The 13,721-nt window shown below is 39.4% G+C and overlaps 2 protein-coding genes across 8 annotated transcripts; one reads left to right on the top strand and one right to left on the bottom strand.

Annotated features, from left to right (window-relative positions):
- The first annotated feature begins 557 nt into the window (after nucleotides 1–557).
- On the top strand, nucleotides 558–1,898 carry LOC133814994 (flavonol 7-O-rhamnosyltransferase-like). The gene has a single exon (XM_062247893.1). It carries the CDS (start codon nucleotides 558–560, stop codon nucleotides 1,896–1,898), a length of 1,341 nt encoding a protein of 446 aa, XP_062103877.1.
- A 458-nt stretch (nucleotides 1,899–2,356) lies between these two features.
- LOC133818789 (pentatricopeptide repeat-containing protein At5g14770, mitochondrial) lies at nucleotides 2,357–13,257 on the bottom strand. 7 transcript variants are annotated; one of them, XM_062251844.1, is made up of 4 exons: nucleotides 9,889–13,257; nucleotides 9,167–9,384; nucleotides 2,843–2,965; nucleotides 2,357–2,629 (listed from the first exon to the last, which is right to left on the bottom strand). In XM_062251844.1, exon 1 carries the CDS (start codon nucleotides 13,243–13,245, stop codon nucleotides 10,084–10,086), a length of 3,162 nt encoding a protein of 1,053 aa, XP_062107828.1. In that variant the 5' UTR covers nucleotides 13,246–13,257; the 3' UTR covers nucleotides 2,357–2,629; nucleotides 2,843–2,965; nucleotides 9,167–9,384; nucleotides 9,889–10,083. The 7 variants fall into 7 exon arrangements, with proteins under 7 accessions (XP_062107828.1, XP_062107829.1, XP_062107831.1 ...); XM_062251845.1 differs by having other exon boundaries at nucleotides 2,357–2,965; nucleotides 9,167–9,199; nucleotides 9,302–9,384; XM_062251847.1 differs by having other exon boundaries at nucleotides 2,357–2,965; nucleotides 9,167–9,394.
- Between the last annotated feature and the right edge of the window lie 464 nt (nucleotides 13,258–13,721).

The raw sequence follows: 13,721 nt of genomic DNA, 5'->3' as shown, positions 1-13,721 counted from the left end.
AATAATATAACAGGTATATTTATTTGTAAATAATAAAAAGGGACATGTTGTGTATACATCATCATCCATTGTAAGATTTCAAAACAAAAATTGAACTTAACTACGTAAGTAAAATATAGCTTATTTCTCTGAGCACAATTGCCCTGTGTCAACCCAACTAGAGTATATTTATTTACTTCAGCAACTACATGCAATAATGCAAGTTTAGATTATTAAATTATTTTGTTTTTTTGCATAGTTGTCTCCACAACAACTTTAGATTCCTTTGAACTTTCTCATAAAACTTCCAGCTCCCCGACAAACATACGTACATATAAGAGTCCAAAGTCCATATTCTACTTTTTCCCGAATAAGTTGATCTGTTTATTTATTTTCTTATTCTTTTTACTTACCGGAAATTAGTGACATTTTCACATTGCATGTATAGGCCGAATGTCCCGTACTATAAATAAATATATATATATATATATATATATATATAAAGCAAGCTTAAGTGCTTAACCATTACCGCACAACATAATACGTACGTACAAAACGAAATAATTAGAGAAAGAAAGATGCCACAGTCGGAGTTTTCGGAGACCAAGTCGAACAAGTCACATATCTTGGTGATACCATATCCAGCACCAGGCCACTTGCTCCCTCTAATGGAACTAACCTACCAACTAGCACTTCATGACTTAGCCATTACAATAGTTATCACACCCAAAAACCTTCCCATTCTTCAACCTCTTCTCTCTCTTTGTCCTTCTATCCAAACCTTAATTCTTCCATTCCCTGCCCACCCGGCGGTCCCTGTCGGCGTGGAAAACATGCAAGAACTCCCCATATCTTTCCTCCCAAACATCTTATCCGCTTTGTCCCAACTCCATGACCCTGTTCTTCAATGGCTTCAGTCCCATCCTTCTCCTCCAACGGCCATAATCTCTGACTTGTTCCTCGGTACTTGGACGTACCCTTTGGCTCTCCGTCTCGGTATTCGAAGGCTAGGGTTCGCTCCCGTCCACGCTCACACTTTGTATGGATGGTGGAGTAGCGTGGAGAAGAAATACCATGAATTGAAGAAGATGGAAGATTACGTGCTAGAGAGTCATGCTGCTAATATGGCCAGTTGGGGTGTAATTCTCAACACATTTTCTGACTTGGAGGGCGAGTTATTGAGCCTCTTGAAGAAAAAGATTTTGGGCCATGACAGGGTCTGGGCTGTTGGTCCATTACTCTCCTTCCCAGTCAAGACAGATCCTAATATCTCTACAAACAAGGTTATGGCTTGGTTGGATATGTGCAAAGTAGATAACTCAGTTGTTTACGTTGGTTTCGGAAGCCAAATCACTTTGAACGGAGCTCAAATGGAGGCTCTAGCAAATGCACTTTATAAGAGTGGGGTTCAGTTCATTTGGGCCGTGAAAGAGCCCATGAAGGGAGCTCAAAAGAAAGAAAGTGACAACAGTGTGGTCCCCACATGGTTCGAAGATCGTACGGCCGGTAAGGGTCTAGTACTTAGAGGATGGGTCCCACAAGCGGCGATCTTAGGGCATGGCGCTGTGGGTACGTACTTGACACATTGTGGTTGGAACTCGATGCTGGAAGGACTTCTTTCGGGTGTACTAATGCTTGCATGGCCTATGCAAGCTGATCACTACGAGAACGCGGAGCTAATGGTCGATGAGCTTAATGCGGCGGTTCGTGTCTGCGAGGGTTTGGACATCGTGCCGGACCCTACCAAGTTGGCAAAAGTGTTGGCAGAGTCAGTTGGTCAAACTCAGGTTCAGAGAGCTCGTGCTTTGGAGTTGGGAAACATAGGTTTGAGATCAATTAAGCCAGGTGGGAGTTCTCATATCGAGTTGGAAGCACTGGTCAAAGACTTGTCTCTTGAAATGAAATTGGAACTAGAGTAGTACACGTACGTACTAGCGACTACAAATTAATGAAATAAAACCGTAAAGAACTTCATGTCTCGTGATCAGTTTGAGATATATCTGTATAATTAAGCACGGATTAAAATTTAAATATGTTTGTTTATTTGTTTGAGAATATTTGAGAATATGATGAAAGTTTTTATTTATTTATTTTCTAAGGCATGCATTATGGTGAAATAAAGCTAATGATTGCAAAATTGTTAGACTGTTAGTACGTCCAAAATATAAAAATTGTTACGTTAATTTTGATAAATTTGTATTATAAATGTTACAAGATTGATAATTGAATTGGAATGTGCGATATTATGTCGCTTTGCAAGGGTGGTAGCTGTGCTAAAAGTCATGACGTCGTAATATACCTAATTGTCATAACAAATTATTGAAATGATACTTTTGTAAATGAGTTTAAATTCTATAAATTACAACAATTTACAAGATTCATAAATTCTATAGTTTCCAAGAATTGCAGTTTTTTACCCACAAAAGTTTGTACGGGAATAAAAAGTGGGGCCTATAATCAAATATGAAAAATAAGTAGTTACGTACGTGACTTTACAAGAATTGTAGAAGTTTTTTAAGTTAGGAATAGAAAAACAAAACCAGAATAATTACATCGAGAACTAGTGCAGAGAAGTTCAATTTTAACCGACCAGCACTCACAACAGAAGTGGCCAGTGAGAGCTGCATATCACACATGGACAAAGCTCCACCTTGAAGATGATGAGGAGGCAGAAGCACAAACGAGAAAATGAGTTAGCTCAACTCAACTATTCAATTTACTAACTGGAATTTTGGATTTTCTCACATTTAGACTACCCAACTTATTTTTCTTCCTCTTTAATATCTTTCTTTCTTTTAACATGTACAATCAAACAAAGGACAATGAATGACTTGTAATTTCTATTTATACAAAGCTCTGGTACCCGAAAAGAATGGCCAACAGTCGCTGCCAAGAAAGTAGTTTTGATTTCTAGGACGTACAGCATGTTTCTTCCCTTCAAAACATGCACCCAAAAATCAATGCTTAGAGGCCCTCCTCAAGTAATCTGAAATGGTAAGTTGAAATGAAGTTCTTATACTTCAAAACACAGGAGTTGCAAAAAATCTTCAGATCAAAAAGGAAGACACAAAGCAAATATCTTAGATTCCTAATTAGAAATTAAGTAGGGAAAACTGTCCACATTTATGCATGTAAAAAAAAGAGATTGGTATCAGAAAGTGTTTTTAGTGCAAATATTATGAAAATAACCTTGGCATAGTTGTGTTAAGCAAAATATTATATGATGGGGAAGTTGCAACTATAGAAATGGGTGCAGCTCCTCAAACATTATCTCAAATTGGCTGCAAATACCGTATCAGTATCACTAACCTACAAAGCTGTATTGATACTGTTAAGACCTGAGATTATTGAATATACCAGATTATCACTCTATGCAAAGTGTAGAATATTCCTGATGTGGTCCATAGCAATCAGAGTACAAATAGGTGTATAAATATTGTTATAGGTGGTTACAAATTATTCCTTTTGTTGTTACAATTCTCATACGTGTACAAAGCGGAGAGGCTAATGTAAATTTGTAATGATATCTCATATAGTATAAATACAACTCAAGGACCAGCTCCATTCTCTGAGCTGAGTTATACAATTTTCTCCCGCAATATCCAAATTCTATCTTGGTATCAGAAGCTTTCTAGGCCTCCGTCGCTATGTCTTCCCCTGGGTCTGCTAACACCGTCGCCCCAAGCTCCATTGGCACAGCCGAATCTGGCACAGCTGCCTTGGCTCCTCTTTCCTCATCCGCTGCTGGATCGAGCTCTGGGTTTTCCTCTGCTCCTGTGTCTCCGTTTGAGAGCACTCTCAGTCAGCCTTTCGTGCTCAAGTTGGACCGCTCCAACTTCACCTTGTGGAAAACCATGGTTTTGCACCATTATCCGTGGTCACCGCCTGTTCGGCTTCCTCGATGGATCTAAACCCTGCCCACCGGAGTTCCTCCCTCCCGTTTCCGCGTCTGGTAGTCTGGATCCCAGCTCCCCTTCTCAGCCTAATCCTACTTTTGAGTCCTTGATTCTCATGGGTTGGCTTTATGTCTCTATGACCGAAGCCACTGCCACCGAAGTCATGGGGTGTGCTTCAACTACTGGTCTCTGGCGTGCGTTGGACTCTCTATGGTGCTTACTCGAAGGCTCGACTTGATGACACCTGCACCAAGCTTCAAACCACACGCAAAGGCAGCTTGACCATGTCGGAGTATCTTCGTCAAATGCACAGTTGGGCTGATGTTCTTGCACTGGCGAGTGACCCTTACCCTGACTCACTTAGTTACTAATGTCTTAAATGGTTTGGATGCAAACTATCTCTCCATTGTTGTTCAACTTGAAGCTCGTTCTGCCCTCACTTGGCCTGAACTTCAGGGTACTCTTCTCCGATTTGATAGTCGTCTTGAGCGTCTCAGTGCTCTCTCTTCTTCATCCAAGCTCTTGCTGCGCTTCCGTCGCCAGCTGTGAATCTTGCTGCGCTCTTCTCCTCTTGGTTCTTCTAGTGGCCTTGGCTCTCCTTCTCGCGGGGATCGTGGCAGTGGTTCTCGTGGGTCTCATGGCAGGGGCGGAAAGAACTCTGGCCCTCGACCCACTTGCCAGGTCTGTGGAAAATACGGACATTCCGCAGCTATTTGTTATAATCATTTTGACGAATCCTACATGGGCACTAACCCTCGGTACTCTTCATCTTCTCAAGTCTCAAACCCTTCGGCCTTTGTTGCATCACCAGATTCGATTGGCCATGAGGCTTGATTTGCTGAAAGTGGGGCTAGCAATCACCTCACCTCTAATGTGGACAACCTAACCCAACATTTTCCATATGGTGGTAAGGATAAGCTCACGATTGTTGATAGTAACCAGCTTGAGATCTCTAATGTTGGTACAGGATGTTTGTCTACTGCATCTAATAAACCCTTGCTCCTTAACCAGTTTTTACATGTACCTAAAATAGCAAAAAATTTGACTAGCGTCTCTAAACATACTGCCAATAACAACGTGCTAATTGGATTTTACTCAAATTGTTGTTTTGTGAAGGACAAGGACACAAGGAAGGTGTTGCTGCGAGGGAGACTTAAAGATGGCTTATACCAACTCGACACTACCGCACTCACCCCATCATCTACCTCACCGTCCATGGCTGCTAATCCCACTGAACCTCACTTGTTTGATGGTGTTTCTGTTGTATCACATTCAAATGTAAATCAACCTGTGGCTGATAAGTTTTTTCTTTCCATAAGTGATATTTGGCATAGGCGTTTGGGTCACCCATCGTCTAGAGTCTTGAGGCAAGTGATGTCTGCTTCTAATGTAAAAGTTTTATCTAATGATAAACAATCATTCTATGTCTGTCAGTTGGGTAAAGCTCACTCACTTCCCTTTCAATCTTCCACTAACAGAGCCAAGACCTTTGGGGTCCAGCACCAGTAAACTCCAATACAAACTACCGTTTTTACATTCACTTTGTAGACGATTATAGTAGGTTCACTTGGTTTTATCCCCTTAAAGCAAAATCTGATGCCTTGGCAACCTTTATCCACTTCAAATCCCTTGTTGAAAACCAATTCGACAAGAAGATTAAGTCTCTAAGATCTGACGGGGGGGTGAGTATCTATCATTTGAGAAGATAGTGCAAGAAAATGGCATTATTCTTCAACATTTTTGTCCGCATACTTCCGCTCAAAATGGAAGAGCGGAAAGGAAACATTGGCACATCGTCGAAATGGGGCTAACACTCGTAGCCAAGCTGACATGCCCTTGAAATATTGAGTTGATGCATTTCAGGCAACAGTATACCATGTTAATCGTTTGCCAACTCCACTGTTACAACACAAGTCACCTTATGAAGTCATTTTTCACAAAAAACCTGATTACCACTCATTTAAAGTCTTTGAAGCAGCTTGTTTTCCTTGTATCAGACCCTATCTTGATCACAAATTCAGTTTTAGGTCCTTAAAATGTGTTCACCTTGGGTTTAGTGAGTCATGTAAAGAGTACAAATGTTTGAGCTCAACTGGTCGAATATATATTTCAAGGAATGTCAAATTCAATGAGTTTGAATTTCCTTTCAAGGCTGGTTTCTTAAACAATTATCAACCTGAAAAACATGCTTCGGACTCTCCCATTTCCTGGGCTCACTTGCCTTTCCCTACAGCTCACGTACCAACAGATGCATCTACAAGTTCTTCATCAGAGACCTCAACATCTACTCACACTTTAGCTAATGTGTCCTCGCCAGCACCACCTGACTCCAACTCCTTCACGGCAATGGACCATCAGGTATGCACCTCTGCTCATGATAATCCTTCTGCTCATACTGACCACTTAGTTGCTATTGGTGCTTCTTCTGATTCATCCTCTAGTAGTGCTGAGTGCCCGCTTGGCTCCTCACCTGGTGCTTCTTCTATTGCTGTAACACCATCTGTACAATCAGCCCCAGTACGTGCCACTCATCCTATGATTACAAGAGCCAAGGATGGAATTTACAAACCTAAAGTATATTTGGGTCAATCAAAATAGCATCCTCATCACGTCGAATCTACTACTGTTTCGAAAGCCCTTGTTATTGAGGGGTGGAAAACAGCTATGGAACAAGAAATCCAAGCACTTCAAGCAAACAAGACTTGGTCTCTTGTTCCTCCTGCCAGCTACTATAATTTGGTTGGTAACAAATGGGTTTTCAAAGTCAAGACCAACTCTGATGGCACATTTCAGCGATTCAAAGCTTGTTTAGTCGCCAAAGGTTTCCATTAACGGTCTGGTATGGATTTTGGAGAAACTTTCAGTCCCGTTGTCGAAGCCTCGACAGTTCGCATTGTCCTCACCATAGCTATGTCTCGGCATACGACAACTGGATATAAATAATGTTTTTCTCAATGGTTACTCAGAGGAAGATGTCTACATGACCCAACCTGAGGGGTTTGTGGATTTCGAAAAGCCTCTGATGGCACATTTTCGCAATTCAAAGCTCGTTTAGTCGCCAAAGGTTTCCATTAACAGTCTGGTATGGATTTTGGAGAAACTTTCAGTCCTGTTGTCGAAGCCTCGACAGTTCGCATTGTCCTCACCATAGCTATGTCTCGGCATACAACAACTGAATATAAATAATGTTTTTCTCAATGGTTACTCAGAGGAAGATGTCTACATGACCCAACCTGAGGGGTTTGTGGATTTCGAAAAGTCGAATCATGTATGCAAGCTGCACAAGTCTCTCTATGGGCTAAAACAAACACCAAGGGCTTGGTTTGAGAGACTGAAAAATACATTGTTGCAATGACACTTTAATAATTCCAAGGCAAATAGTTCCTTATTCTTCTATAACAGAGATGGAGTTGTGATCTTGGCTCTCATTTATGTAGATGACATTATTGTCACAGGAAACAACACCAACAAGCTCACCCAATTTATTGCTTCTCTAAAAAAGAGTTTTACCTTGAAGGATCTTGGACCACTTAATTTTTTTTCTTGGCATTGAAGTGTACCGTGATGATACGGGTCTTTATCTTACTCAAACGAAGTATGTTGAGGAACTTCTATTGAGGTACAAGCTGACTAATCTAAAGCCAGTCTCAACCCCAATGGCAACTGGCAAATCACTCTCTCGAACTGATGGTGAAAGACTTGCAAATCCTACTGTGTATAGAAGTCTCCTTGGAGCACTACAATATCTTTGTCACACAACCTAATATTGCATATGCCGTGAACAAGCTAAGCCAATTTCTTCAAGAACCAACAACAGTTCATTGGAGTGGTGCAAATAGAACATTGAGGTATTTGAAAGGAACTGCCAACCATGGTTTGCATATTGGGATAAGTGAGAATCTGAGTTTGGTAGGATACTCGAATGTGGCAGGAAGTCTGTTGCTGGTTACTGTGTGTATTTTGGAGATACTTTGGTGTCATGGTCGTCTAAAAAGCAGGTTGTGGTATCACGCTCTAGTACAGAATCTGAGTACAGAACACTTGCACAGGTAGCTACTGAGATAACATGGATAGAGTCACTACTACAGGAGCTGAAATTTCCCTTGATAACCAAATCCATCACTTGGTGTGACAACATTAGTGCAACAACTCTTGCCTCTAATCCAGTCTATCATGCAAGAACAAAGCACATAGAGCTTGATGTGCATTTTGTTAGATATAAAGTGCTCAAGAAAGAATAGGAAGTCAGATATGTTCCATCAGCAGACCAAGTAGCCGACTGCCTCACTAAGGGACTATCATTTGACAAATTTAGTTTACTGGTCTCCAAACTCGGTGTGCAACAGTCACCCTTTCGTTTGAGGGGTGGTGTTAAGACTTGAGATTATTGAATATACCAGATTATCACTCTATGCAAAGTGTAGAATTTCCTGATGTGGTCCATAGCAATCAAAGTACAAATAGGTGTATAAATATTGTTATAGGTGGTTACAGATTATTCCTTTTGTTGTTACAATTCTCATACGTGTACAAAGCTGAGATTCTCATACGGCACAAAGCTGAGAGTCTAATGTAATTTTGTAATGATACCTCATATAGTATAAATACAACTCAAGGACCAGCTTTATTCTCTGAGCTGAATTATACAATTTTCTCCCGGAATATCCAAATTCTATCTGATGGTGAAACAGAGCTACCAAAGTCTAGACTCAAACATGTAGATTACATCTCTAAACCGTAAATCTAAATATATCATGAAGCTAATGATAAAAGAACCAAACTCAATGAAAATAACTTAATGCAATCTGAATAATTACTCTAATCAAGTTGAAAATTCCAGTCAGATCTATGTCACCCATTCCTAACAAGACAAAAATTGTACTGATTCAAATGAGCCAATTTCCAAGCAAGTGTAAGGTGAAACTTATATAATTATTACAACTGCCAGCACTAAAATATGGAAAACTAATGATCATTTATAAAAAAACATAAGAGAAATCCGTTTAAAATGTACACAAAGCAAGATTACAAATTTGAGTTCAGTAGCCATTGTCTAAAGTTTATTTTCATGTTCATGCAGTCTCTCACTTGTGTTTTGTTATAACAATAATTTAAACAATATTCATAAAATAAAATAAAAAAAAAACAGGATGAAGTAATAATAATTTCTTTAGAACTATAGGAAAGTACAGAAAGAATAACAAGAATGCATATACAATAATCATTCAGATCATCAAGCACACCAAAGTTAGATTCTGCTACGACTCAGAAAAGCGAAGTTCACCAATTACCTGTTATATGTAAAACTGCTTTTGATTCCTTCTCTTCTCAATAGAATATTGTGCAGACAGTCAAACACCAACACTGATATTATCCTTTCCATTGGATGGATGAACAATAAACAAACATATCTCTAAAGAAAATACCTTTGTTTCTTCAGTCTTCAGATGCCTAAGGAGAAATTAAGGTGGCATTAGGAGTATCCGATCAGAACGCAAGAAAAAATTGCCTGCAAAAAACTAGTAACTGTCCGTTAATCCGATAAAAGTGAATGTAACATTAGAACAATATAGCAGAGTAATAATCCTACTGGAAAAAAAAAAACAAAACAAAAACAAACAGACAAGGTACAACAAGACAAGACAAAATAAAACAACATTGAAAAACCGATTCATGTGTTAATAGGAAAAATATCAACGTTGCAAAAAGATATTTAGACATCAATTTCACTCTGATAAATAATTCCACAAATAGCAAAATATTCTCCTAATTTTAGATTGCTGCTATAACTCATTAGAAACGAGAAGATGAAAAGGACACAATTATCAGAACTAACTGGAGCCAGTGAGCAAATTGTATTTAATTTGGAAAAAAACAGAACTAAAACAAAAGTTGTTTGTAGTTCGTCCATAGACTGAATATATACTATCTTCATTTTAGATTAATACAACTAAACAAGCTTTGATAAATGGAAGAAGAGCACTTAAGCTTATATGTACTTATTTAATCCTACCTCTTGCATCTGTAATCCGTCATCTCACCTTGTTGCCACCAACAACCAAATGTCCCAACTAAAGGCAAGTTTTTGCACTTGCTGTCCACGTTCTTGAGTCAATGATCGCTGATTCAATTGAAACTGATCATTAAGTGAATAGGAGCAATTCAATTCTGTAATTTCCATTCCTTGACTTAAACCTATTCCCATCAGTCATGTGTTTTTTCTATTGTACATTTCATTCAACAGCTTCACAGCATTAGCTTTTTTTCCTCGTCTAGCAAAGGTAGCGCTTATACATAATTGCGTACTTTCACAAGGAGTGTATCCCTTCTCACTCATTTCCTTCAACAATCTTTTGGCTTCACCTAGATAGGAATTTTTCAGTGCCCTGTCCAACTCTGGATGCTTTGATAGCTTACACCAACCACAGATAAGTATGTCATAAGTTGAAGAGTTGGGCAATATTCCCCTAGATAGCATTTCATTCATAAGTTCCCTTGCTTGGCTCATCTTCCCCGCCTTTGCAAAATCACCAATGAGCACATTATAGGTGCCAGTTCTGGGGACAAAACCTTTGCTTATCATTTCAATATAGAGTTTCATATATTCCCTTCTATTTCCAATCTTACCATGGCCAGAAAGCAAAATATTGTAAGTAGAAGCCTCAGGAACACAACCTCTCTCCTTCATTTCATTTAATAAATTTTCTGCCTCTTTCATCAAACCAGCACCATAAAGGCCCTCTAAAAGAAAGTTGCAAGTATCAATGTTAGGAGGAACTCTTTCAGATAACATCTGCAAGTATGTATCAAAAGCCTTTGATAAATGGCTGCTTATGCAATATCCCCGTATAAGTGCATTGAAAGTAGAAATATCTGCTAAAATTCCTGCTCCTATCATTTCTTTCAACACGGCCGTAGCCTTTTTAGTCATTCCTAACCTGCATAAGACAGTGATTAAATTACTGTAAACAGCCCGGTCAAGTTTAAGCCCAAAACGCACAAGTTTCTCATGCATTTGCAAAATTGCATCAGCCCGGCTACTCTTTGAAGACACATCAAGGAGCACTCTATGAATAGTTGGGGAGGGGGGAGATCCATACACCAACATTTTATTTAAGACATCCATTGCTTTCTCAACTTCACCAGCTTTACAAAGCCCTTTTATAAGGCTGTTCGAAGTATTTGAATTTGGAATAAAACCTTGGTTTATCATCTCATTCCAGAGTATAAAGGCACGTTGTGAATTATCCTGTCTACAATATGCATTAATTATGATGTTGTGGGTAGCCTTGTCCGGAGCGAAACCCATCTCTTTCATTCCATTGTAGATGGACTCTACTTCATACTTCCCAAGCCTTGACAAACCATTTAACAAGACATTATATGCAACAACATCAAATCCTACATTTTTATCTGTCATTTCTTGGGCCAAGTTAAGAGCAGAAGACTCATTTCCCAATTTAAAAAAACTATCCATTAAAGATGTGTAATTAACAAGGTCAAGTGAGATGCTCCTAGACATCATATCTTCAACTAATTCTTGAACATTGCACATCATTCTAGTTTCTTTCATAATTTTCACAAAAGCATCAAGTACAAAGTTGTTTTCCTCCAATCCTGCAAATTTCATTTCATTGTAAAGATCAAGAGCAAGTTCTTGCTTACCTGCCTTGAAATACCCATCAATTAGTGTTGCATAAATATGTACATTTGGCAGGATATTTTGCTGCTTCATCTTCCTCACTAAATTAATAGCTTCATCAAGCATGCCTTTCTTTGCATAGCAATTTATAATTGAGGAATACGTAATGACATTTGGGTAAATATGCTTCCGCTCCATTTCATGAAGGATGGACAGTGCACTACTCACATCTCCTAATTTGCAATATCCATTTATTAATATAGAATATGTGACATGGCTAGGTAGTAAATTAAGCTTTAAAAGAATTTGATACATGTCCTCAGCCTCCTTGGCTTTTCCAACCTTAAAAAGCCCATCTATCATGGCAGAATACACAACCACATCAAAAATAATTCCGCGCACCACCATTTGGCTTTGAAACATATAGGCTTCCACTGCAAACTTTGACTTAAACAAGGAATCAATTAGAATAGTATAAGAGAAATGATTTGGATGCACACCCATCTTCTCCATCTCCCTCATAAGCACTTTTGCCTCTATTATTCTCCCATGCTTACAAAGGCCATACAAAATGGAGCTATATGTTACCACATCAGGAAATATTCCATTCATTACCATTTCTTCATACAAAGAAAGAGCTTCATCGAGCTCATACTGTTTACAATATGCACCGATAATCGTCGAGTATGTAACAAGGTTTGGTTTCATATACACTACGTCCTCACTCCGAACATCATCAACATCCAAATCAGCACTAGCCTCATCCTTTTGCAATCTTAGAATCTGATCAATAAGACATTTGGCCTTTTTAAAATCACCCATCTTGCAAAACCCATCGATAAGAGAATTGTAACTAACAATATTGGGAAATTCACCCTCTCTTACATCCTCCATCAACTTGAGAGCATGACTTATCTCTCCAACTTTGCAGTACCCATCTATCAAGGTGTTCAAACCAACAACATCCCCTTGAACCCCTCCCTTAATTATATCCTTGAGAACCCGCCTCCCATGATCTACAAATCCAATTTGGCAAAACCCCTTCGCTAATGTATTGCACGTATAAGAATCAATAGGGATACCCCTCTTCACCATTTCAGACAGAAATCCAAGACCTTGAAAAGCCAAGCCTTTCTTACAAAATCCCCAAATGACAGTATTATAAGTAACAGTATCAATTTCAGCCTCTCTAAGCAAATCCAAAGCAGGTACCAACTCTCCCACTTTGCAGAGTGAATGAACCAATATGTTATAAGTAAAAACATTAGGCACAACCCCACAAGAGAGCATATCACAGTAAAGAAGCCTTACCTGTGAAACCAAACCATAAGCATTGAATTGGTATAGAAGTCGATTCCATAACGGTAAAACGGGAACAAGGCCGTGATTTCGCATAGCATAGAAAGAGTCTGTTGCATTCCAAAATCTTCCACCAGATAAGTAGAGGTGAATGAGTGTGCAAAAGAAAGACGTATACAAGTGAGCCTTCATCAATGGCGGAGATGGGTAAGGAAAATAGGTAGTTTGGTGATGATGGGAAGGGGCAAAGAGAGGTTTGTTTTGATGGGTTTTGGAGATTGAAGGAGGGGGAAGAGGAGGGGTGGTGCAGAAATGGTGTTTAGTTGATAGGAAAGTGAAGAAGTGAGTGTGCAGAGAGAAACGACGGAGGAGGAGGGTCTTTGCCTGCGCGTTCAAAGGCACTCCTATAACTTCCATTTTTTTTTTCATTGCAAATTTAGAGGTTTTTCATATTTATGCATTTCTGTGCAAATATATGGTACCAAGGAAACTTTATTAAATAATAAAATAAAGTTTAACTATCTAAATATGAACTAAATTTAAAACTAAAACATATGAGCTAAAAAGGGTATTATTGAAAATCATCATTTCACTCTTCTCTCTCAAACCACATACGCACCATTCCCTCCAGTTCTGGCGAATCCGCGACCCCAAAGCAGAACCCAACCGGCAAATTCGTGACCCTCCATTCAAGAGCCCCATCCGAGCACCGGCACAGGTGCGACACCACCATCTCCTCAGCGAACCACCTCCATCTCTGGGCGTGGTGTCGATGCGCACCCAGCTCCACGGCGAACCACCTCCCAGCTCCACGCGCGAGATTGTTTCTACCATTTTCAATTATGAATTTTTTTTTAGATCTAAACCCAAGCAGTAGAGAGGCAGGCGCAGCCTAGACACGGACC

This window comes from Humulus lupulus, chromosome 2 (genome assembly GCF_963169125.1).
Source record: "Humulus lupulus chromosome 2, drHumLupu1.1, whole genome shotgun sequence".
Classification (NCBI taxonomy): domain Eukaryota; kingdom Viridiplantae; phylum Streptophyta; class Magnoliopsida; order Rosales; family Cannabaceae; genus Humulus; species Humulus lupulus.
This window is presented reverse-complemented; position numbering and strand designations above follow the sequence as displayed.

Bases quoted from the DNA above. Each gene is read 5' to 3' on its own strand.
- LOC133814994 (XM_062247893.1), top strand. From the start codon at position 558: ATGCCACAGTCGGAGTTTTCGGAGACCAAGTCGAACAAGTCACATATC.
- LOC133818789 (XM_062251847.1), bottom strand. From the start codon at position 13,245: ATGAAAAAAAAAATGGAAGTTATAGGAGTGCCTTTGAACGCGCAGGCA.